Source organism: Accipiter gentilis, chromosome Z (genome assembly GCF_929443795.1).
Source record: "Accipiter gentilis chromosome Z, bAccGen1.1, whole genome shotgun sequence".
Lineage (NCBI taxonomy): Eukaryota > Metazoa > Chordata > Aves > Accipitriformes > Accipitridae > Astur > Astur gentilis.
Genome location: NC_064919.1, coordinates 51,495,211 through 51,522,182, shown reverse-complemented (window position 1 = coordinate 51,522,182; position 26,972 = coordinate 51,495,211). Strand labels below are relative to the sequence as shown.

General features: G+C 39.1%; 2 protein-coding genes across 7 annotated transcripts in view; both read left to right on the top strand.

Moving 5' to 3' along the window:
* ADAMTSL1 (ADAMTS like 1) overlaps positions 1–26,972 on the top strand; it is a 474,760-nt gene that overhangs the window by 329,884 nt on the left and 117,904 nt on the right. For all 6 annotated transcript variants that reach the window (XM_049794311.1, XM_049794310.1, XM_049794308.1 and 3 more), the window contains 3 exons: positions 15,512–15,638; positions 21,696–21,770; positions 25,012–25,169. In XM_049794311.1, coding sequence (XP_049650268.1) covers positions 15,512–15,638; positions 21,696–21,770; positions 25,012–25,169 — 360 coding nt within the window. The remainder of the gene's footprint in view (positions 1–15,511; positions 15,639–21,695; positions 21,771–25,011; positions 25,170–26,972) is intronic.
* The window catches only part of SH3GL2 (SH3 domain containing GRB2 like 2, endophilin A1), a 579,749-nt gene that overhangs the window by 505,686 nt on the left and 47,091 nt on the right, over positions 1–26,972 (top strand). The gene's annotated exons all lie outside the window — the stretch shown is intronic.

Below are 26,972 nucleotides of genomic sequence, written 5' to 3'. Positions count from 1 at the left end.
ACCTAAAATGGTTAATGTGTTCTAAACATAACAATTAGATCTCAGTAGTTTATGAGAGTTCATAATGATCCTGGGCATTCAACAGCGTTCATAACGATCCTGGCCTCAAACAACATTTTCATGAGATGTCTCTGAAACTGCGTGATGTGGGGCAGTGCAGCAGACAGCTGTAACAATATGAAGGCATGGTTTGTCACAACTGCAGAAAATGCAGTCTCCTTAGATTTGTATTCAGTCTAAGGTCCTGAAGATTAAAAAGTAGAATTATGTTTGTTAACATGTTCTTTGCAAGAAGTACTTACACTATCTCAGGGATGAAGAGGTATATTTTCTTGATTGCTCAGGGCAAAACTACTGAAAGCAACTTTAAGTTTGCCATTCTAGTGGGCTTGCATTGAACCAAGTAGTATTTGACTCTGTCTTTATTACAGAGAAGTGTAAGGACTTTAATCATATGTTCTGATTACACCCGTAGGTATGATTTTTTTTTACTTAGTAGCTGGCAACCAAGAAGGAATTGAAAGTCATTCAGCTAGAACACTTTTATAAGACGTATAAGCATGCCTATTCAATTACAGTCTGTGCAAAAATCCTGAATTAGTAGGAGTGACATTAAGATCACTGTATGCTTACGTAGACATAGTGCATTTTTCCCAGTGGAGTGTCAGCTCTCTGAACTAGCCACAGGGATATATTGTAGCATGGAGATTTGGGCCAGCCAGTGGCCTGTTGTGTGCTCACAAGCTGTTCCTGAGGTTATTAATGGCAGAAATGAAGACTTAGTTGTATTGCCTTCTGTGTGCCTCAGTACTTTTTCCTGATTAAATGGTGCTGGTTTTCACTCTCATTGGCAAATATGCGTTTGTTCACCAGATGCAATATTTGGACATAACAAGATCCCTCTCTCATATATATCCCTTCATTTTTCATGTTGTTTGGAGGTTTAGAATTATCAGTAGCTTAGTGGCATATTTATGAGTCTTTGTTTAATTACTAGTTATTGAGCTGAAGTCTTCGTTTAATGTGCTTGCCACCTACCAGTTAAACTTAAAAGTCAGAAGAAACTTCTAATTTTATTCAGGACAAGCAAAGCCACCTTTTTGTGTAGAACAAACTGTATCACTGAATCTTTGATTCAATGAAGAGTATGGTTAGAGATTCTTAAAAAGATGTTTAAATTATTTTTATTTACAGAGGTAGGGTATGGGAGAGGTTATGCAGGTGCTGATTCAGACATGCTTCATGGCATAGGGCAATACACATGTCTGTGTCAATTCAGGAATCATGCAAGCTGTGTATGCGTTGCCTCTCCCCATATTATGTAAACATAAATTTATTTAGCTTCGGTGAAGAGATGGGCTATATCTTGGCATCATTCTTTGTGTAAATCACCTAAGAAATTAATGGGAATTATTTTCTGAGCATTTTTTTTTTTTTTCTTTCTGGAGTTTCACTTCTTAATCCATAGGAGACAGAGATTGAGCAACACTATTTTTCAGATTGAAACCTCTTTTTGTAATGCCTTTTACTTCTTCCTAATTGTCGTGTTCCTTCTAACCATTTTAAATTCCTTTCTACGTAGACATCTGTGTTATTTGGGTCCCTTTTTCATTCTCCTTTTTTAAAGAGATACAGATTTCTTCTCAGATGTAATGTTTGTGTCTTATTTTGAGTTTACCTCAGGACACAGTATGCCCCATTGGCATAATGCAATTACCTTGAACCACCATGCTGAAGTCAACAGAATGCTTATTAAGAGAAATAGGGCTTTAATGTTCCACATTAGGAAATGTCTATATGGATAGAATTAATGGGGATGCAGAGCACAATACATTTTAAAACTTCCAATTTCTAGTTTAATTTCCCCTGATTTAAAAAAAAAAATCCAGTACTTTAAATCCATTATTGGGTTTTTGAGGGTATAAGCAATTTCTGCATATGGCAGTTGGAGTTAACAAAGTTGGAGTTACTGGTCTCACTTCGCCAGTGATCCTCGATTCCACCTGTGAAACTCAGAAGAAATTATCTATACTTTGTGGAAGCAGCATTTCAGACTCACTAATAACTGTTTGCTCTAAAGGACAAACGAGTTTCCTGCTCACCTTCACATTCACTGAGGACAAGAGCTTTAAAATCTTAGGCCTCCATTCTTAGCAGTAAAAATTTATTGTTTATAGTATTGCATACTGACTATCTTGATGATACATTTCTATGTCAGAAAAAAATTGACAGTTCTATATTTTTTAAAATTCTCATATTATGCTTTTATTTGAAATCAAGGTTGTCCTTTCTCATCACACTTCATCACAGCAACAGAAAGAGGGGATTGCTGCAGTAAGTGTGTGTGCTAGAACACTAATTTCTCCACTCTGCTTCATGCAGCTCACACCTAACCTTTAATCTCTCTAAAAAGGAAACAACATGGATCCTTTCTGGATTTTTCCTTCATTCTTTTCTTTCTTTTCTTTCATTCTTTCTTTCTCTTTCTTTCTTTTTCTCTCTCCAGCCCCCCCCCCCCCCCCCCTTTTTCCTCTCCTTCTTACTCCATTTCTTTCTCTCTTTCTTCTTAGTTAGCTAGAAAGAGCTGAAGCTTTTGCACTTGTCCTATCCCTCTTCTCCATTTTTTACAGGTTTGAAAAGTGTTGGGTTTTCCCTTTCTTTCCTTGTAAAAGGTTGCACAAGCAGAAGGAAATGTGTGGCTTTTCAGAAAGAATTAAGATTGCTGCTACATGCTGACAGGAACTAAAATGAGTAACAGTAGATTTTTTCTCCTCTCTAATTTCTTTCTGTTCTAATAAACTCTACTAAAATTTCTAGCAAGTTTCAAATAAGGTGGATGTTTTCAGGCAAAAATGTGATAGATAAATTGAATGGCTTTTCTTCTAACAAGTATTTGGTCTAATTTCTGGAGCATCCCTTTCTCAATCATCTCAGGAGTCAGATACAGGCAGCTGCCACCACCCTCTGTTTTCCAAGGGGCTCCTGCTCCAGAGGGGTTATTCCAGACCACAGTACTATCAGTGGATTGTTTGAAATTCACATAAAGAAAATTTCTGTCATATTTAATCCGTTTCATTACACAACATCCTGATGAAGAACCAGACTTATATGTTGCTTATCAAAATCATACTGTAGTTTGGTAAATGCATGGACTTCTCCATTTCTATGGCTGACAATTCATCTGTTTTGTTCTGTCACCACACGTTTTTTATCTTCTCTCACATGATGACTTCACTTGGTTGTGAACTGTGACCTTTCCTGACATGTCCCCATCACTGCCTGCCATATGTTTAGCTGGGTGTTCTCCCTTGCTTGTTCACTCAAGCAGCCGCCTGTTAGTGCAGCTCTTTATTCCTTCTCACTTTCCCACTTGGGGGTTCTAGATAAATGCTGGCCAGGTTGCAGCACTGGGTAGAGTAACATGGGCCTTCATGCTCTGAAAGTCCTGTGCCCCAGACAACAGTAATCCATGAAATCTACCAGGACTTTTGCTAATGAAAACAAAATCTCCTTCCTGTTACCTAGTTTCCTTGCCACAATCAAAAAATCTTGGATTTCCCTCTCTGTTTCTGCTGAAGGGGAAATACTCCATTTTCATTTTTGGCTTTTTCTGTTTTCCTTATCCCTTTTACTTATTATTCCTGTTATCATAGTCTTCATACTTGGTTCTCTCTCAATTTAATTTTTGTCTTCTGCTTGTGTAAATTCCATAAATGTTCCTTTCGTTAACTCTGGCAAGGAAGAACAAGAAAATCAGTCTTTGCTTTCTCATATGGGAGATCAAGGATTATCCAAAGCTTCTATCTCCAGTACTAATGGCAGAATCTGCATATTGCTGTATAGCACCAGATCAGTATTTTTTTAAAAAAATAACTATTATGGTTTTTTAATAAATATGTGTCCAGACAGTAAGATGCAGTGCAGTGTTTCCAAAAAGTGGATCCCATCAATATCATAGACAAATCCTTACCTGATGTAAATGAGTATTGCTTCCCTGAAGTCACATTCATGGATGAGATGCTTGCAGTCTGGGCAATGTCTTTTACTCAAACATGTGGAATGGCCCTTCTCTTCCGCTTTCCTTTCCTTTCCCCAGCCTGGGGATCCCAACTTCACAGGAACCAGGAAAGTGAAAATATGGCAGTTTCCCTGCCCATGCAGAATCACTACCTCCTTTCTATTCTCACAGGCATTTACTCTTTTCACACACTTTTTTTTTTTCTTTTCCCTGCAAGACCTGCCACAGCAAAGTGTGTAATTTGGGGTCTTGCTTTAAATGTTTCAGCCACAGCACAGGACAACAGGAGTCCTTCTGTGTGAAAAATCATTACAGCCTATGTAATTTTTCATATTGAAAGGTTAGACATTAAAAATGTCAATAACCACAACACTCCCTTTTAGATAACTGCTGAAAGGGTCCAACTGTATAAGGTCTCCCACCAAAGACAAAAAGTGTAGCCGCTGTCTCTCAAAGATAGTGTAAATTTTACTGCAAAAACCTGGAAAAAGAATGGTGCTACAATTAATAGCAACATTTAGTTGAATGGTACCTATTAAAGAATCAAATACAGTCTTACTAGCCCAAGAAATTGATGAGATGTATGTCTGGGATGTGTTAAACACGGACTGGTTTCTTACACATGTGGGTATATAAGACCTATTGACTCCTTTAAATTTCTCTGAAGAATCAAGGTAAAACAGGTCTACTTTTGCTTCCTTTTATTTCAACATAAACCTGGAATAATTTTACAGCAGTGTCAGACTGTCCTGCTGTTGAAAAACCAACTCTGATCCTAATTGTATGAGTGTTATTAATATTATTATTACTACTAATATTATTGTTGTTTTTATATTAAAGACCATTAAATTATTTCATATATATGGTGGAAAACCAGAATGAATTATATCATAGCTCTAATTGCAGGATTAGATCCAATGATAAAAAAGCTGGTCATTTCACTGAAGGCTATACAAAAAGGTTGTTCAGGATTGGAAAAGCACTTTTGTATCTTCTCCCAAAACTGCCTATCTTTCTCCATTACATTCTTTCAATTTTACAGGTTGTTAGTTAAAAAGAGCTGCATCCCAGAAATGCTTATCTTAATTTCTACTATTTGTGATAGTATTAAATTGTTCTTTACAGATCTACTACCAAATGCTATGGGAGGTAGTTTTCAACTTCTCTGATTTATTGATTACTAAGACATTTTCCTGCATGGTGAATTCAAGTCAGCTGGCCACAAGCTTAGTTTCCTTAGTTACCTTTCACAGACAGTGAAAACTACCTGTAACAAAAGTGGTCAGTCTATGGATCCCAGTATACTATGGACACAGGCTGAAAACCACTGATTTTAAAAAACGTTAGAAAAGATGATGTAATAAAGTGCAATGGCTTGCTACAGCTTGTTTATTTTTGAAGTCAGTATTGCAATAGAGTTTTAGCTAACAAAGCTCAGTTGAATTTCCAAATATATCGTTCATCTTGAACTGAGGCAGTGAATACACACTGGGTTAAGAATATTTTGCCAGAAGTGTATTGAGGATAGTTTCATACAGCTTCTTCACAAATAAAATGTATTTGTTTCAAATATTAGCATTAATTACTGTTGTTTATGAATTTGATGTTACTTATTTGCTGTTACAAATCTGTGATAGGCAAAGAAATTGATTGTGAATTGAGATTCACCAATTCTAAAAATATTTTTAATGTAAGGGAAGAATTACCTTCTGAATGGTCATATGCTGCTTTGTTTGGTAGGGTTTGGGGATTTAATAGGTGAGATAACATAAAAGTAGAAAAGTGTGATAAATGGGAACATCTGTCATAATACAACGGTTTAAAACTTAGACACCTGATCTTTTCCCATATTGTACTTCACAGACTTTTTTGCAGACTTTTCTGCAGTGAAGATATATTTTGTGAAATCGTTTTTCCCACTGTATAGTTCCCAAATTATTATGTTCTCTATATACCCATACTTAAATAGCTATATATATATACATGTATGTGCTTCTTATTTTTTCCATCAGAGACAGAAGCTACACTGGCTGGTACATAGTGTCAGAAGAGTGGAAAAATCTGCCCTTGTTTAGACAGATGACTGTGCTATATTCCCTGTCTATCACGATTTCAGGTTGGATAGTTTGTCTTTCTTCCTTCCATCTACAAAGTGTTGTTGCATGGATCCTTTCCTGTTTCCAGCTCAGCCCAAAATACAGAGCTAATCAGGATAAGTGTCACTTAACAGTGTGTTCAGTGTGTTTGGTGAGTGGATGTTGCACCCACTGGTACAGTAAACCTGCTTGATACAAGTAAAATGCAGATTTTAAAGAACATAGATTAGGTGGTCACCTCAGCAGGCTCTCGAAGGCTCATGAAACTGCTTTGGACCACAACTGTCCCTGTGGGATGTGCCTAGGGCACTGCTGCAGAAATTGGTACCTAGACCCATGGCCATTCCTATGGCCTAAGGAATGACTGACTATTCCTTAGCTTGGGACGTGATTTCTCTGCATGCCCTCCTCAGACCCTTAAAGTCAACTCCAATTTTGAGGAAGGAGAGGGCCAGGAGTCTTTCCCACCCTTTTTCAACACCTGGAAGAAAATGGCCTGCATTTTTCCACCCTCCTACACTCATTGCTCTAACATTAGAAACTGTTGTCATCCATCCTTGCTACCAGTGACACTGGGGATCACATGCTTATTTTGACAAGATCCCATTTTTCTGCACTTTAATCACTGTGAAAACTCTGAGAGACAATAATTTCCAGAAAGAGATTTTTACCTGTGTCCTGTTTTACATTCACTTGAGGACTGCAACTGCATGTCATTTGCCTGTTTGATGGCAAAGTGGAGAAATGAATAGCTTTTGTTCCATTAATTCTCTACAAACAGGCATCATTTGTGTTTCTACCAGTGTGTATTCATTTTTAGACATATTCAGTCTCCCATGACAGCTTCCAGTAATGATCTTTTTCTTCTGCCAAGGCTATGACAGAAGTCAGGTTAAAACAAAGCAAAGGACTGGGGGGAAAAAAATCTAGGTATTTACACGTTGCTGGGATTTCAGTCTCCTGTAGTTCAGCTATTTCTGGCTGCTTTTTGTAGCTGTCTTTTTTTTTTTTTTTTTTTTTTTTTTCCCCTTTTCTGAGCTGTAAAACACCAGAAGAAAAATACAAAAGGTGTAATAATAACTGTATTATTTAGGCAAGAGGGTGGCTCTTTTTCCTCAGACATGTAGAAGGCATTATAACAGGATCAATTCTAAGTTGTCTTTCAATTTAGCCGAGCCTTTTGGCATGATGATTACAATGGCTTCAGATTCTGATTTCTGCACCAACTCCTGAGCCTAAATGCTCAAAACAAATCCATCTTTTTTTTAGAGTGTAATAAACCTAGATGCTTTCTGGTGAGTTAACATTCCAGAAAGTACTGAATTCTTGATTTCTGATGGTCACGTGCTTTTGAACTGTGTCAGCCTGTTTTAAAAGCTGTACTGCTGTTTGAACTTTTTGTCTAATACTCGCCATCCTCATCTACCTCATGTTCTGTAGATAACAAATCTTAATTTTGTTTTCTTGTTGACAAGTATCATTGTTGTGTGACGAAAGAAGTAGCTTTTCCCCCAGCATGACATCTTTCCATCACACTGAAAGCAGTGGGGTGGAGAACATATGACTCTTAAGTATAATAGTCAAATGCTTAAATTGCTATCATTGTGCCAGGTAACAACATCTTTGTGGCAGAGAGTACCAAGGAAATGGGGATATGTTTATTGTGTGAAAGAATCTGCATTTGCATTATTAGAACTCCATGCCCCTGCCCTGAGCTATCAATTTTCCACTTTATGGTCCAACAGAGATTGGCACCACTGCAAAGATATCTTGTTCTAGTCTTTCAGCAGAAACAATACCTGCTGTTACTCCCAAGTAGACAAACTGTCTACTGTGGGCATGTCTTTGACCAGCAGCACACAAAGCACCTCCCTTTGCTGGGGGGGAAGCACATTGTAATTTGGGGGCATAGCAAAAAGAAGTTCAAAAGAGCAGTTTGGAGACTCCTGAGAGTTCTTTTACAGTTACCAGGAAGTCATCTGTGTCCATGTTTTTCCTTAGCACACCTAAAAACCTGAGGCGTTTAGAGTGGCAGAGAGAGTTTAGTGCTGTGTGAAGATGGCAAGATGTCCGCACTGGCTGGCCAGTTTGAGGGTCCCTACCAAACAGAATCTTCTCACTGAAGACTGTGGCAAGGCTTCCAGTTACTGTGAAGATCCAGGATAGGGGGGCTGCAGGCATTTTAGCTAGTTTCCTCTGTCATGCCAGGTGTCTTTTCATAGAGCCTGCATGCACTCCTCTTACACACTGAGCAGCAGGTTGCTATACCATATAAAATAAGCAGTTTCAGCAGTGGCTTGGGGACATGCAGTCTCTCTCAAGTTTTTGAACTGTGGGTGAAGTCTCTTCCTTGATAACACAGATTATGTGACTGCCTGAAGCACCAGAAAGTCTGTGCTGGCACTGTTAGTAGCAAAGCACTGCAGCTGGATTCCCATTGATCCAGCTGACAGAGCACGGGCTCCTGTCAACAACAGAAGCCTGTCTGAGAGAAGGAAGCTTGTACATCCAACAGAAGAGAAATCAGAGTGGCAGTATCAAGCATGTCATGAAGTCACCAGAGCTAACAAAGGATCACAATCAAATGTAATGTATCACAAGTGCCAATTAAATGCTTCTGCAGTTTAGTGCTTCATAGTCTAGAAGAGAATGAGTCCAAAGGGCAGACATCATTGAATTTACTTTTGGTTTCTCAAGTACATTGTTCTGAGGAAGCTGAAGGAGAGCTGCCTTGATGAGTTTTGACTTATAATGGCCTTTGCAGTCACCTTCTGTTGCAGTAGTTTCATCTTCTACAAAACCTGGCAAATTTTTCCCCTGAAAATGCTAAATTAGCTATCTATCCAGAAAATACATGCAATTCTTTTGGAGAAAATCAAGCATTTCAATAACGACCTGCTATAGAGCACTGACTAAAAAAGGTTAGGGTTTTTTGTTCTCCTCCATCAATAAGAGCACAAGCGTGTAAGAATAAAGCAGAATCCCATTCCTACTCTGGCAGAATATGGACATGTGAACCAAAATCAGCCAAAACCAAAGAAAAATGTGAATGAAATGGATACATGAATATGAATAATCACAATATTCATATTTTCTTCCTTTTGTCATCTGTTTATAAATTATTGGAACTTAATTCTGTTTAAATGTTGCTGCTTACAGAATGGCAGCCTCTGGATTTCTGTATCATCAGAGAATGAACTACATATGGCTTCGTTTCCACATCTGTGGGCTTTCCTGTGTCAGCCTACAAAATCGATTGGTTGGTTATGTGTGACTGAACCTGAAAAATTCAATCTTTTTTTTGTAGGAAGATCCCTTCTAATGAAATTTGCATATAAGGATAGGAGTCATCTTTTTCCCACATCCAAGATTTTAATGCCTCTATAAACACTCATATAGAAGTTGTAGCTTTTAAATTGATTTAATTGCTTCTTTTTAAATCAAAGGTGGTTTCAGAATGAGGTTACATTTATTCTTTTCCCTGAGGGAAACCTGAGAACCAGGAATTTCTCTTCAGTTCCTTCTGCTGCTGGGTGTCTACCATTTGCTTCTAGAGCTTTGGCTGAACCACTGATTGTCAATATATTGTGTCTGACGTGCTGGTTGGGTAAGGCTCCATGAGGGTCTTGGTCTACATTTAAAAACAGTAATAGCAGAGAAACCTGGCTAGCTGGGAATGCTGGTCTGATACCAAGTAGGATCTGCAAATCGCTTCCAGTGGATCAGTGGCAGATAAAGCAACAAACAACACCAAAATCACTGAGCTGGCCAGCCAGACACGTAGTGTGTTGGAAGGTGGATCTCAGTCACTCCACAGGTTATATTTAACAATTTCGCTACTGATCAGTGACTGAAGTTTGTTTACACTGCCGGAACAGTTGCAAGTTATGTTTTGCTCAAGTGCCAAGCAAGTACATTGATTGCATCTGTCACTGGGCCTGCTGTTACTAGTTGCCTTGCCATTGTGAAAATCATCTTACAGCCTTCAATTATAGTTGCTGATTGGGGTGTGCTTGCACCTAAATTCCTTGGGACATAGGAGGATCCTGCCTGGTACTTGGTGCTGCACACGATTGCCTGTCGCAGGATAATGTTTGCAGGCTGTGCCAGAAAAATGCTGAGACTGCAAACTGTCATCATAAGGTATCAGTGAACTGAAGGGCAGATATCACTTTGGCAGGGGTTGCAAGTCCCCATATCACAGACACCAGTCCAGTTCCAGTTTGCTGTACAGCCTGGAGCTTGTTCTCTCCACAATAATTTAAAGAGTAGAACAACGCTTCATCTTGATTGTAAAACAGGATTTTGGACCCAGTTGAAACAGTGGCTCTGATCCAAAACTTTCTTCAGCTGAGTAGTGACAGTCAACCCAAGTCTCAGACTGAGCCCCACATTAGTATCCATGTGAAGGGCAACTTTGTTTTTCTCGGATTCTCAGAACTTCTTGTGTTTGAACTGCAGACATGCCCTTTGAAAAACAGAGAGATTTGTTTATAATTGGCTAGATTTGCAAGCTTGCTTTATTACATTATTTCCTGCCCAAAGTTTCTTAATACTAAATAGAAATTATTATGAAAACTTCTTACTTCAGGGCATTTCTAGGCTAGCAGGGCTGGAGCAGAACCTGTCACTGCTGGTCCGGTTTTATTTCTGGAAAAATCTGCTAAACTGAGCCAGAGTTCAAGTCCACAAGGGGAACACATACACACATAACATTCGTGCACGCACTCAGTGAGTTAGTTCCAACTCCTGTTGTCGGACTTTCAGCCTGATGCCTTTAAACTATACATGAGCAGCTGCTCTGCTAACTTGATGAGCATCTTATTTCTTGCAGTGTCCTGTAAAACTTATTTTGCGAATGTATCTCAGAGTCAGGAATATCCCTGTTTTTCTGTTTTGCCAACTCACTGGCTGTCAGTGGGGTAAAAGTGGGAGTTGGGGAGAGAATCAAACTCAGCATGAAGTATGGGACTTCAGCCTAAAATGTAATATGGAATCTTTACCTCTGAGCAGAACTGTGGTATCTCATGCCAGAAAACAATACAGGCTTGGCCAGCTAGGGATTAGCTGTTATTATTCTGGGTTTTTGTTGCTAACTTCTTTATGCTAAACCCATAAGAAGATAAAAAATCAACTCACTTCGGAGGTGGTAAAGAACTGGGTAAGGAGTTGGTACTCACCTGTGATTTCCTCACTCTGGTACTGCATGGCTGACATCTTCCCTATCCTGAAAGATCTCCAGAGCTCTGCATGATCTGCCTTTACTGCTCTAAGGGCATTTAACCACAATAGCAATGAGCTTCACAGGAACACCTTTAGAAATATGCAAGAGCTTCATCCAAAGTCTATTGAACATAAGTTCAATTTTCTTGATTTTAATGGGGTTTGGATTAGATTGTCAGGGAACTTAATGGAGCTGCTTCTGATATTTTGTGCGGTAACAATCTGCAGTTCAAGCCTCTGACCGCACTTCAGCAATTTGAAACTCAAAAGATTTCAGTGTGGAAAGTCTGTGCTTCATTACCCTGCTTTAAGGGGAGGAAGCTTAATATGTAATAGAAATGAGTATGAAAACTGCTTACTTCAGAACATTTCCAGGCATAACTTGTTGCAGTAATCCATTTTCATTCCTGGTGGGGGCTTCCTACCCAGCCCTTTATAGACTGAAAAAGGCTTCATCTCCCTAAACCCCCCAGGATATATTAAGTTCAGGACTAGAATGCATTGGAAAAGGAAGTTTCCATCCCACAGAAACTTCAGAATTTCAACATTGGTTCTAGTTTCAAACCAAGACGAGTTGACATTTCAAAGCTTTTCAGAGACTGAAATATTCCCCAGACCTCTGATTCAAAAATGTCAGTATTTTGTTTTGAACTGTATCCACCAAACCATTACTCTGAGCTGTAGATTAGAGGTACAATATCCCTATTCACTCCTTTGCCTACCAAGCTGATCAAGCAGTATCTCCTGTGGTGCTTATTTTCACGATGAGTCCTCAACCACCCCTAGTCAGATGAATATGCCCATAGGTCAGTGTCTCGGGAGGCTTTTCTAGTTCTGCAGCCTAAGTGAATCTACTTCTCCTGGTAGCTGGGTCTCTCCTAGTGTGTTACATCTTTGGGATCCCTGATAACAGCCATTCCAAAACCTCCCCTCTGTGTTTTGTTCATGTTATGGGTAGATGCTGAAAGAAACAGTTCTGCCTTCCTGTTCCTTGCTAACCAGTTATCTGCAGATTTCTGGGAGGATGGTGACATATTTTCACCCATACCTTCATCTTTTGCAGTGAGTTCTCTGCAGCCTTGATGGAGAGTGAATATAATATTACGGAAGTGACATATTCTCATCTCAGCTCAGCCAAACCTATGTTTCTTCTGCTTATAGAGACAAAAGTTATTATTCTCATGAACTGTGTATTTTTTCAGGAGCACTTTAATATTTCTTTGCCTGATCTTTTGCTTTCATAAGAGTCCAACCTATATAATATTTTCATGTAAGAGCTACTAAAAAGTAATATAAGAGATCTGGAGTAGTGTTTTTCATTTTAAAGCATCCGTGACTCCATTGCAAACACTACCAACTTTTTACTGAATGTAATTACCTCCAAAAGATGGAAGAAGGTTTTCCCTAGGTAGTGAAGGGGGGAGGGGAAGCAGTGAACTTGGAACATTTTTTATTTCAGGCATTAGTTAATTACTCATAAGGGTTTTTAATGAAAATTTCATACATATTCCCAGAGCTCTGGATATCTATTTAAACAGATAAGCTAATGGAGTAAAGCAAAAAGCAGAAACCTTGGGGAGAAATAGGAAATTCATTTAATTTCATCAAAATATCTAATAACATAAAATTATCTGAGAGACTACCAAGTACAGGAAGATTAAAACACATTTTGTACATACCATATAATTTTTGGTGTTCACAAGAGGTCTCCGTTTTGCTCCTACTTCTATCTGAAATACAGCATTTCAGAAAAAGAATTGGGTTTATGCTATGCAATGGCGTCCATCTCAAAAAGAACGATGAACCTCAATATAACTTCCTTTCACACCTGAGAATTTCCTGGCAGTTTCCTCTACATGTTGTGACCTAGCTCCAAATTGCTCAATTTATAAATTAACTTTAATCAGAGTAGAGCCCATGGCAACATGTGAGCTGATGATTCATGAAATTAAAAAGGCTTTAAAGTAGTAAAGGCTGGTTTTGAAATTGGTTGCCTCCTACCTGGGTTTAAGATCCAGCCCTTTTCACATCCAGGCAGTTCGCATGTTCTTTTCAAAATAGGTGAAAGCATACAGATTTGGATACCACTCTAGACTGAACCATTGAGTGAATATAAAATATGCTATGAGCAGATATGAAAGGGAATTCTGGCCTTTCCTCTGATATCTGGGTTCCTCAGAAGGACCGTTCTCACTGTGGGTGCTAGTGAGCTGTAATGCACTTGAAGGAAATTCATCTGCTTTGTAGGCATTATGTCATACAGTTTTCAGATCATGCAAGTGATTTTTTAACATTTGTCTATACAGAGACATTCAAGAAAGTTAAAGAAAGTGAATCTGCATATGTCAAAGGCGGTTCAGCTCCTGTAGGGATATTCTTATTCAGAAAAAAATAGACCTAAATCTTACATGGTATCACTGGTATAATTTATATATCTGTACCTGGAAGCTCTGTATGGAGTAGTCACAGTCAAGATAATCTTAACTTCACTTCAGCTATCTAACCGTTATTTGTCATGGTGTTTCTAATGTGATAAAATGTTCCTTGCAGTCTTGGTATGACTAGGTTTTCAGGGAAAGGTATCATTTATGCATGACTGTTACTCCATTAGCCATCATTAATTCCCCTGGAGACATCATAATATAATGCAGAAGCACAGGAGACTGACCCAGTTCTGACCCAGTAGAAGTGGGTAAAGTCAAAGAAATTTGATGATAGCTTTCATCAAGCCTGAACCTAAACCTATAATGATTTAAATCAAATTATTTATACTATCAATATGGCAGATAACTAAGAAAACTGCTATTGTGCAACTAGTAAATAATGATGTTAGAAATGGGAATTGAATTGTTGAAAGTAAATACTGGTTATTAATCAAAGCCTGCATTTTCACAGGCAAGTGAAGTGAAAGTGTCAAACCCAGAAGTACATCTCACCCTAGCAGAGATCTGCAATTCTGCACACATAGATTTGCTTAAATAAGAAATATTAGCCTGAATGCTTAAATGTGCGAGTCACACATGTAGCTTTTATGAGCCTGGATGATAAGTGCCTTATTTGTTCTTATCAGCTTCTAGGACCCAGCTCTCTGATTTAAGAGAGACTCACAGATGCAGGAAAATTTAAATCTGAAATAAGCACTTTATTTAAAATTCCTTGTGTTTTATATATTCTCTGTTTGGCTAATAGTCTTAACACAAACTCTTCAGAAGTAGAATTTATACAGAAATATTTTTTCTTTGCTTACTTTGCACACCAGAATGCTAGAAGGCCTTTCATTTTCTAGTATGTATAAAGATAATTATAACACTGTATGGACTTGCTTAATTTCTTGGATTTCCATTATTTATATGCAAAATTCATAACTTGAATGCAGAATTCAAAGTTCAAACAAAAAGCTTACATTAGCACTGTGCTAAATAAATTTATATTCCATTTATTTAATTTTAAATGTATTTAATTGTACATTTATATTTGATTGTTCTGGGAGCTACAGGTTTTTTGCAAACTGAGAAGCCTAGTTTATCTATTAAACTTTTAGAATTCTGAACCAAACAATTTGCACGTAAGCATAAAGCCAGTTTCAGAGCAGGCAATTGCATTTCTGACTCTCAGTTCTTTTGTTTTAACCATTCCCTCCTTCTTTATCAGATCTTTAACAATGTCTGAACACAGGCATTGATAGTGTGGAATGGGATTATTGTTAAACATAATTAAAACCACATGGTTTTCCCAACTGCATAGCAGGTAAAATTTCACTGAGATCTCAAGCCATGTTATTATTTATCTGGGCTGCTCTTTTATCTGTCTGCTTCCTAGCTGTCTTCTTATCTATTATTTCAGGCATTTTTCTTTGTGAAACTCTGGAAAGTGTAGTTTCTGATAGGACTCTGACCAAGAAATGTTCACAATGCCCTAAACAAACAACCTCCAACAATAGTCTTTTCTTTCTCTGGACTGCAAAAGCCATTGAGTACTAACCTGCTCACTATCTCACGTCTGAATTCAGTTCAAAATCCCAGCCAGATTTGCGCAGCCTCTCTCATTGTTAAGGTACTTTATGGCCCTCTAGAGATGCTGAGAGAGAAATTTGGCAGTAATTAGTTGCAGAGATGGATCGAGCAGTCAGTCAGTAAGTGCTCACGTTGAACTGCACATCTTTTTTTCTTGCCAGATCGTTGGCTGTGACCGCCAGCTGGGAAGCGCTGTCAAGGAAGATAACTGTGGGGTCTGCAATGGCGACGGGTCCACCTGCCGGCTGGTTCGAGGCCAGTATAAGTCCCAGCTCTCAGCAAATAAACGTAAGCTGTCTCTTCTCATAAAGCGTTATCTCCCACTCTTGGTGAAATACGTGGGTTTTGCAAGCTAGATTTCACCCCACTCAGGCAGTTGAATGATCGTGGTCAGCCTGATTGTCCCCACAATTTCTTCCCTCTTGGGTTAAATCAAGCTTGCTCAAACTACAGCTCTGGCTGTGGGGTTGGACAAAGGATTGTGGAAAGTTACCAGTATATTCCCCATCTCCGCTAGCTACTTGCTTGGGAGAAGAGGGAGAACAAGAAGAGCTGGCTCTAGCCACACTGCTGTTGCTGTATTAGCTGGCTCAGCATAGGACACAGACCGTGCTGCTCTGAACAGAGTGCTTTATGCTGCTGTACAGCAGGGGGGTCCCTTGGGGACAGGGGGGGGAGGGACGGGGGGGGGGGGGGCAACCTGTCACAGTGCTTCCTCCCAGCCCTACACCTGCAGCATGTCTGCCTGCAGGCTGAGTCCTAGGGTGGACTGGGGTGCCTAAGTCATCAGGAGGTGCCTACGTGGATGGGTATGGACAGATGTGGTCTTTCCCACATACTGTCTGAGCCAGCTTCAACTCACGAGTTGTAAAGTAGCATTAGCATGCCCCAGTGACAGAGCTCATTTATCCTGGACTCTAGGTAGGCTTTCCAGCCTCGTTACAGTACCATAGATGGAGCTATGAACGTTTTGGGAGGAGAGATAGCACATGTCTGGTCAGTGTGAAGGAAGGGTAAAAAAGGTAGGTGTACTTTCATGCCTGTGTAGACACACCTGAGGAATCGTGTGCTAGTCTACAAACCTGCCCCCAGCCATACTCAGTGGCACTAGAGTTTAATCAGACTAGCTCTACTATTCTGGAGCACTTTTTCCAGTGTTGAATAGCACATGACCTAAAAGATTCAAATAGCAGTGTAATATCTGCTGAAGACTGTGTGTACACTTTGGGATTCCTGTATAGGCAACATTAGGTTTCTGTGAGGAGCAGTGAGAGGTCATTTTTACAAAAGTTTCTCTCTGTCAGGGAATAACTGCTTGGGTATTGAGCGCAGCAAACAGAGCAGTAGCTAGCACAGTGCACCTCTGGAACTGTGTTTGCTAACTGAGAGGGAGAGAGTAGAAGAAAGAAAAAGAGAGAAGGAGGGAAGGAAGGAAGGAAGATTGGGGAGAGAGAGAAGGATGGAAGGAAGGAAGGAAGAAACAAACGAAGGGACAAACTGAGGAACAAAGGGAGAAAGAAAGAAAATTAAGGAAAGGAAGAAAGAAAGAGAGAGAAAGAAAGAAAGGAAGAAAGAAAAACTGGTTTGTATGAAGGAAGGAAAGGAGTAATCCTCATAAGAGTTCCATTGCTGAGGCAGAACTGCACATTAGAGCACAAAGGACATAATTCACAAAGATTTAGGAATGGAATTTCACCTCATTGTTACTGTTTCTGCAATGTGCATGAACAAATTCAGAAATCTCCAGGCTACTTGAGACATGATAGTATTTATGAACTTTTTTGGCAAATGTCTTTTCCTATAGGAATAATTCAATGTTTTTCAGTTGCTTTGTGGTAAAAAGGTGCTCATCTCTTTTCTACTGAGGATAAAGGCACTAATATATTATGCACAGCACGAAAATGTTAATAACATGAAGTCCCTACTCCCAATGTTTTGCTGTTAAATATAAAGAATGCTATACAGGTAGAAGAGCAGATGGCAGAGAGCATAGTCTTTGAGTGAGACGAGTGTAAAAAAAAAGTTAGAGAATGGATTGTTCAGGATGGAGCATGGATGCAAATAATTGTTATACAGGACTGAAGTAGATAATCAGGTTTTGTATGCATGCTTTATAAACCATGTGTGATTATTCTCTCCCCTGCTGTAGACATACATGTTGTTATGCAATACAGTGAATTTCGAATGTGTCAATAGTTAGTGCGCCTTTAAATTGGCTTTTACAATTGTAAAGGTGCACTTACGGATCTTCACATATGAATTAATATGAATTCTTTTTGAGGTTTGCTCCCAAATGATTTATGTACATGCTGTGAAAATTTGAGATTTTAAATGTTGAAAAGCTTTAAAAAGTCTACTCTGTGTTTATTTTCTGCCTTTATTCTCCTCAGCACTGTTTAAATACCTGTCACTTTGGCACTATGTTTGTGTCAGCATCTTATTTGTCACTGTAAACATATCTACATAAGCGTATCAGGGATCAGGGCCTAATTTATTTGCTGGAATGACTGTATTACTTTTGGCTAGTCAATAGCTTAATACCAAGTTACCTCTATAAAATAATCCTTGATTCTCAAGAATAATGGTTTTTTTGTCCATGGTATGAACAAGGCATTAAAAGCCTATGTGAGCCAGACTGCCACACAATGTCAGAAAAAGAAGAGGCATTGTGCAGCAGTGACCAGATATCAGCAGAGGTATTTTGTGGGCTTACTTGGGATTTTTATTTGCCTAACGGAGCACAGCATTCAATTCTGAGGACTGTGCTAGGGAAATTGGTCAGTAACCTTTTTTCCAGTGCTGTCCCAATAGTTTCTAAAGTTGTTTATATCTCAAAACCATGCCAGACACAGTCTTGAGCTCATCCTGAATTCATTTTCTCTTGATGCTCATATCCAGTTCCCTTCTCCATGTTGTTTATATCAGGCAGAGGCACAGGAGAAGGGTAGTACTAGGAAGAAATTCATAGAGCTTTTAAACACCTAGCACTTGCTATGGGAACAGCTTCCTCAGTATTTATAGGGGTAGCATACATCTCCCAGTGGCCTCAGAAACAGAAGCATAGCAGGGCAAGAGGCAATGTGATGTCGAATTCTCTCCTACATTTTATGAAAATGGAAGCACCTCTGTCTATGCTGTTTTTTCTATTAAAAAAAAAACCCACAAACAAAAAACAACTAAACAAACAAAAAACCAAACCAAACAAACAAACCTACAAAAAACATTGTTCATTCCAGAAATATCCTTTTTTCCTAGTCCTAAACTTAAGTGGTTCAATCTTTCTAAGTCTGCAGAAAGTGAATCTTTCTCTTTCTTATAATACCTCCTTTTGGAAAGAGTGTATGTACCTTCCTTAGAGATAAGCTGTATTTAAGCAGGCTTCTTTGTATTCACCAAGGAGCTGAAGAGTTGATCACACAAGTGGTGGATGAATTCTGCTGATCACCTTGTGCAAAGTTAGTATTTCTCCAAGAAAGGATTGACATCTATTAGTGAAGTAGGTTACTTTTAAAAAAGATTTGCAGAAATTGCTATGCTGAGGAAGGATAGATACTTATCTGATTACTTTTGCCATGGCTGTCAAAAAGAGATGCAGTTCCAGATTTCCATTGAATATCAATAGTAATGGGGAAATAGAAACAGCTCCATTTTTCATCATGAGAACTGACAGTTAGACTATTTGGACAAAATCCAAATTCAAAATCCAAAACCAGAAGAAACTGATCTCTCACAGGAATCTGATAAATGTACCTGACGTATAACCTTTGCCTGAATCCTTGCATTTTCTTCACAGCCCTGGGCCACTGTCCTCTCAGTTATCTGTGACTCTCTCTTGCCTCCCTATGCATCTTCTCTGGAGAAAACCAACGGCCTGTTAACACACTTTGCGCCTTTTCTTCAGAGTACTCCACACGGCTGCTCTACAATTTTCATCTCTGCTTATTGTTGGAGGGAGCTGTGACTAAATATTACCATGCTTACTTTCACATGTCTCTTCACAGGAAATGTCTCCTTCTTATCACTGTTAACCTCAGGAAATTATCCTTCAGTCCGTACTGCTTCTGCTTTGTGAAAGCAGGAAGCATTGTGATAAGCATGAAGCCTACTGAGCTTTGCATTTCACATAAAGTGTGCTAGGATTTCATATGGACAGCAACGACAAGATCAGGTGAAATATAGACCTAGCAATACCCTGGGGCAGAAGAGACATGCTAAGAATATGTGATATATAAGCTTGCGTGATCTTTAAACTGTCCAATTTATGTGTGACATATCAGAGAGTTGTTAGCTCTCCAGCACAGAGCTCATAACTGAGAGACAGTCAAATATAATAATTACATGGGACTGTCTTTAAGTAAGACTTGTAAAAAGACCATTAATATTTTTTGAAAAATTGAAGGTATTGTTTTCCCAGACTCATTCCAATAAATGTGATATATATACAGCAAAATGATAAGTCATACTCCTGGATTTTCTTCCCCCACATGGATAAAATGTATTTATCCTACTGGGTATCTTGAATATGAGTACCAGAATGGTACCAATAAAATCAGTGTTAGAATACCAATATTTAATGAATTTTGTAAGACTTGAATATTTGCCTTTTCTAATAGAAAACTTGAATTCTGTGTAGAAATGAAAGCTGTCTATCTTTGCTAATTGTTGTGGTATCAGAGATATGTATAAGCAGAATGTAGGTTGAATAGAGTTTAACCTCAGTGTTACAGAAGTCTTAGGAGACACTGAAATTTTTGGATGGGTTGAGGAAACATACCAAATCAGATTTTGAAAATGGAGACAACGTTCAGAAGAGCCTGGGCACATAAATAGGCTCTATCTCCTTGCAAGTCTCGTGATACTCAGGGATTTATCACTGCCTACATTTGCCCCCTCACTTCTGGGATATTAAGAGGCCACAAAAGTATGGATATTTCATTCCATAAATCTCTCCAATATAAGAGTGTCAGAAATTCCTATGATGCATGACTGAATTTAAAATTTAAAAGGTTTCTACTTCACATTTTTGATATATTATAGGTTTGGATGAATATGTTATTTAAAAGAAGTCCCCATTTCTTGTAGCTTTCTCTCTTTCTGTTGCCTCTTTAATAACTATTTTGCTGGTAACTGAGAATCCTGATTTAACTAGGCTGGAACAGTTTTCCCAGTTTAGTCTGGTCAGAAACTTAAGGACCCAGCTCATATGTTTGGATGAAAGATTATGTGCTTTTATGGGCTGAGTTAGCCTTACCTGACGAAATAACACATTGCTTTGAGAGCAGAGCTATAATTCTGGCTAGCAGGCATTATATGACACAGATGTGAACAGTTCTGATGAACAGATAGTGAAAGGGGCTTCGTTCCTGTCATGTCTACCACCTCTCAAAAAAACCCCTCCTGTTAGACATGCATACTTCTTCTTTCCTGACTTCTAGTTATAGGAGAAGGAGGCAGAAAGGACAGGGAAAGATGAATGAAGAACCTAGGCTTGCTGGTTAAGTCCAGCTCAGCATTCTCTGGGCACCCACTTCACGACCCTGGCATAGAGTTGGAAGCATTTTCTATCATCTTTCCACACTTTTCCTTCCTGTTTCCCTTCAGGACATTACTGAGGTTGCTGCCTCTTTAGACATGCTTACCTAACTAACTTTCACAGCAGAGTGTAACCTACATGCTAATTCACACCTCAGTTTAAATCCAGTTGGCAAAGCTCCCAAGGGCTGCATAGGTGCAAGATCCTGCTCTAAGACCTGTTTACATGACAGTCTAATGGGCTTCTCTTTTTCCAGGGGCTTTCTGTTAGTGGTGTGGAAAGGGAAGCAGAATTATAGCACTTCTAGTCATTGAAATAAAAGGTGTGAAAAGGAAGGCATGCCTGAGGGCAGTGGGAGATCATCACATAGCATGGGCAGGGTTATGGAGAAGCTGTAGGGTTCCACTGGGAAAGAGCCAAGTGAAGGAATGGGCTATTCTGGATAAACATCAGAATAAGCTTATGCTTGTCTACTTCACCACAAACACCATTTCAAAAGACTTGGAAGAGGTTTAAGTGGAGTCGTGGTGAAATAGAAAGCTATTAGCTACTTGTGAAATCCAAAAATGGTTGTGAAGGAGTTGAGAATAAAGAATATCAACAGGTTTGGGTTCTTCTAAGTAGAAGCTTCTTACCACATTCAACAAGTTCTTTTTTCAGATTTTTAATATTGTCTCATCATTCATATGCTTGTTTAATTGGTCCAAAAGCTTTTCTTTTGACTGTCTTGTAAGCACCTATTTCACTGCTTATTTGAAAACAGATCGGAATTTCTTTGCTTATTTACTCCATGCATTTTTGCCTTCCGACAGTGGATGATACAGTGGTTGCTGTTCCCTATGGAAGCAGGCAAGTTCGCCTTGTGCTGAAAGGACCAGATCATTTATGTAAGTAGAAAAAGTTAGTGTACATTTGTTTAAGAAAGCCTTGCTAACCTGCAGTGCTCTGTTTACACTGTGGTGTCTGGTTTCCCTGTCTCAGATCACTGATTTCAACACAGGAATGAGTCCTGCCCGCAGAAGCTCTCCTCGGACCCCATTACATGAGTGGTACATGCTCTTTTCAGGGAAGAGCTTGGCCAACATTGCAGAATCCTTTGCCCCTCCATAATTTTTCAGTCATTTCTGTTTGCTTATCCTTTAGCTGGCTCATTTGGTGCCAAGTGCTTTTGTTTAAAATTAATAAAATAAATCCCACTGAGTGAACAAATATTGAGGACAGTAAAGTATAAGCTTCCCTACAGCTGAGCTTAGCCATCAAGCTGCTCATGACTTTAACATATGTTTCTGTTATGATAATCTGTCTCACTCCCATAGATGCACATACAGATGCGCAGGGGCACACACACAAAATCACAGTCCAAAGATCAGAAACAGCATGCACAAGTCAAAACAAGCTCCTTAGTAGTGATACTGCTCCAAGGAGTTACGACCACTGAGTCCTGCTAGCCCGTCACTTGGTGGCTATAACACTTCCCTGCTTCGTCTGACAGGGATCTGCATATCCCAGCAGCTGTGTATCCCTTCTCTGAGAGAAAAGTCTCAGGATTTGAGAATACTCTGGGAGACCTGAAGGCAAATCCATTTATTTCATGAATAGAAACTCCTTGCATCCTTCTCTCTTACCTTCCAGTGCAGTAGCTACTCACCAGATGCTCCTTTTTTCATCAGCAGCAAATGAACACTACAGTGTTGGTAAATGGGATTTACGGTCATAAAAGGCACAAACTGTACTTCATTACCTCTCAAAGCACAAATTATTGTAAGATAAGTAGGGCTCCCCTTCTTTTCCAAATGTAATAGGACTTCCCTACAGCATGGACCAGTTAAGAGTCCTCTATGCTTGTCAGCGTAAATGCAAACATTAGTGTCAACAAGGAGGTGAAACACCAAATCATTCCCACTCTCTCCAGATTTCTGTTGCCCAAAGAATTTGTACAGAGTAGCAAAATAAGGGGTGGTTTATCAGTCCTGTTCTGTAGTTCACTGCTTGTGTTAAGAAAGCAGTGGGCATTCCATAACCTTTTAATGGTTCTTTAGATTTAGAGCTGTGAATAAAGACCAGCAAATTACAGGTTATAAACTAAGAAAAAATATATTGTGTTTTTCTTAAAAATTCAAATGCTGCCTATACTTCAGTTTTAAGTGGCCCTTCGGGTATTTCTGAGCTGCTCCAGTATGGTTGTTATTACTTTCCCAGTAAATGATTTGCACTTTTCCTTTCCCTCCTGTCTGCTTTCACAGTATAGATGTTCTCTTCCAAGGTAGAAAAATGTTATACTTCTATTATTTTCTCAGTGAAATTAAGCTATAAGACAGCTTAGAGCAAAATGAGATTTTAGCAGGAGAGATTGACCTAAAGCTGTCTTCATTCAGGCCATATCACATTTCAGGACAAAAAGATTTGAATCAGCGAGATCTGCCCGAGTCACTGGTTGAGATTTAGATTAACTGCTCTGTGTAAACATGAATAAGTCCAAATACATCGCTTTCTTGTTTCAGATGTCTCCATGAATCTTTCTGTTCACCCATTAAAGGATTTTATGTATGTATGAGCTACAATCAGTTGGGGGAGAGGGACTATTTTGCCCTGTGAACTTTGGTAGTGGGAGAAGTCAACAGGAGGCCGATTATATACACACAAGTCTTAAAACTATATTTATCCCTGATGCATGCAGCCTTCTCCAGAAATAAATATACGGCCGAGTGCATCACAAAGGAAGAGACTAGTCTCAATGAAAACCAAGGAATTCATTAATACAGAGCAAATCTTAGTGTACTGCCTCAGCAACTTCCTTCATGAATTAATGCCCATGACCTATTGTAGCATTCGCTACATATCAAGGTGCCGCAATTAGATCACTGGTCGGCCAGGACCAGTGAAAGAGACAGATACACACATAGTGTGAGCGCCAACTTCTGCCTTTTATTGCGCAGTTGATTCCTTTTATATTAACAAGGGTAGGCGGGGTTATGGATGCGTCATAGGGCTGCGACTACCCCTCCATCTTTCCGTAACATCGCGAGATCTTCCGGGTGCCGAACCCTACAACCCATCTTGAAAAGCAGTCTAATTAGTGCAATTATCTTTTTTCCCCTAATTAACAACTTAATACTTGCTAATAAAAACATTTCTCCCATTTACTGTCTCTGAAAATATGAGTCCATCACAGATTAATAGTATATCCCCATCTAATTCAGATATTGCCTTAGCTGCCTCTCTATGTGGGAGATTTTGTGCATAATTTCACAAATACATGTGAAAGGACTACAGCTTTGCAATCCTTCATGATGAACTATGTTGTCACTTTGAAGTAACCACAAGAAACAGTTTTCTGGTGAACGTGCTGTAAAGCATAATCTGGAGTTGTTGGGGAGGCTAGCTAGATGATGGAACAGATCTACTTTCTGATGGTTTATTTCCATTTAATAAATGATTTAATATATTTATTATGACTTAACAATCAGAAGTACTGCTAACAAACAGTATCTGAATTAGTGCCCACTTTTGGGAGATGTGAATGCAGAGAGAGACAGAGGGAGAGCTCAGGAGGGTTCAGCACTCACCTTCCCTTCCTACTCCACGGGGATGGATCAGACTACTTCTGGAGAGGAGGCAGGACTGCTATCATACTGATCTTTCTTTTCGGGATGTCTTGGTTTCAGTTAATTGTCTGCTACAGCAACATGTGGTTAGTGACCCCACCTTTGAATGGAAAGAGTGAACAGCAACTTAACAAAGCCAGCACTCATGGCTGAAGGTCTAAGTCACGCTCCCCATATGAGCGTGACTTACTGAGAGTGAGTTAAATGACAGCAAATATGCCTAACTAGGAATGGATTAATATGTCTGCAAGAGAGTAAAAACATGACCTGTGGGTGAGGAGGTGAATGCGGAGCTAGAAATCTAAGGGTTGAACAAAGCCAAAAAGCAGATGGAGGAGAAAAAAAAGAAAAGGAAAGTATGGGAATGTGAATAAACTGTGGAAAAGAAGAAAAAAGTTTCATTATCACTAATTTAGGAGGCAAGTTTGCACCACTACTGTTTTGTGTTGGTTTTCTTTCTGCTCTCACTTACTCTTTAAATTTTAATGCTCTAGTTTCCTGTTAATTTGTTTGTATTTGTCAGATTTGGAAACGAAGACTCTCCAAGGTGTGAAGAGTGAAAACAGCCTCAGCTCCACAGGCTCCTTCCTCGTGGAGAATTCTAGCATCGACTTCCAGAAGTTTCCTGACAAGGAGATATTAAGAATATCCGGGCCTCTCAATGCAGACTTCACTATCAAGGTGAGGGTCATTGGGTGTTGACCTCTTAAAGCAACATAAAGTAAGATGCATTAGAAAGATGAGAGAGATTTTTCTAGATCTTAATTTTCCTGTAGACATTTACCACAAAGCCTAGTCCACGCTAGCTCTTGAATTCTACATGAAATTCTTTATAGTTAAATATCTGATGAAAGCCTCATTGGACACTCCTCAGAAAAGAGACTGAGTTTATGCCAAGAAAGGCATACCCAATGTGTGGCCTAAAGAGAAGAGATGAACTCGTTACAAGAAAAGGCAGATTACTTTTTGTATATGCTGCTGAGGTACCTATAAAACAAGGACATGCAGCTTGCTTCGTCTGTGACAAGCAAGAAAAAGAAAGTCTGTATCTTTGGCCCATAATTTGTAGTCTTTATGCTAGCATACTTGCACAGAAGACTGTAAGGGGGTGGAGAATGAGGTCCCCAAACTCCAAAATAAATGGGATGACTTTGCTTAAGAAGTCATGGTGTCATTTTGAAGTTCTGCTTTGTGTTGCACTGGCAATAAGAATAAAATTGTTTCCTCCCATTAGAGCATTTCTATTCTTCCAGGTAATATAAAACACATTGCTGGAAGCAATGCACACATTCTGTGGGAAAACACACATACAAAAATGAACATTTGGGAATTACCGTAAAATAAATCCTTTTCCAGTAGGTCCAAGGAACTTGAAGGATTTCAGCTGTAAAACTGTAAAACCTGTATCATGTCCAGGACTACATAAATTTTTCACCATGGTCCCCAGGGGTAGATGACATTTGTTTTAACCAAGAGCTGATGGCAGCTAGAAGTTTGAACAGTGAACTGGAAAATGTGATAAGTGATTGGGTTGGGTTAAGCTGGGCTGGGCTGGAATGGGTTAACTCAGGAAGTAGCAGAGCCCTGTAGACTGTCCCCTACCCATCTTGCTATGTTAACAGCACAAAAAGCAAGCTGCAATTATCAGGACTGGTCCACAAGGAGAAGCCTGACCTGAAGAATGCATTCCTTTCTCTTTGAAGGTCAGAAAGAAAAACTTAATAAAACAGATGCTGGTCAATTCAAAATGCCTAAAACATTACCTGTATTACAGATCATATCCAGATGATGAACATCAGCGCGATGTTAACAGTATTGCTCACTTTGCATTATTTGTGCTGTCTATGGATTTAATGCAGCCTGGTTAGTTAGAACAAACCTGTTGGGGACAGGTGGTCATGTTGACCAGTTGCCCTGAAATGGTAACAGGAGGGTTGGACTGTGTTCCTGGTGTTTCCACTGTTATCTTTTATGACAGGGGAAATACCTTTATCCCTTGATGCCTGCATTTTCTTCTCTATCAAAGCAAGGTAAGAAGCGCTAGGTAAGAAGCACTAGTTAAATTAAAGGCAGTACCCTCTTCGTATGATGACTGTCTGTCCAATATGAGTGTACAAGCTGGCTACACACAGGCAGAACAGACACTACTGAGTTGAGATTAAACTATTTTAATAGTTCTGCTATGTGTTTGTGCCTTTTGAAAGTTAGAGTAGCATGGCTCAGCAGGTGTTAATTTATTGACATATCCATTGTCTTAAGTGGATATGGAAGAATGCCCAAACAAAACACCTATTCACAGTTGTAGGATCTTTTCTAAGGTTAGCATTAGATTTTGCCTTGGATCAGGCACTTAAAAATTCCTTGCCTTTGAGTCACATTTAGTTTTTTAATAAACAGCTGTAGAAGATACTTAGATATTACTTCATGCAACAAGGATATTATTCTACACTGTTTAATTATTTTTCTAACAAAATTTTTTAGCTT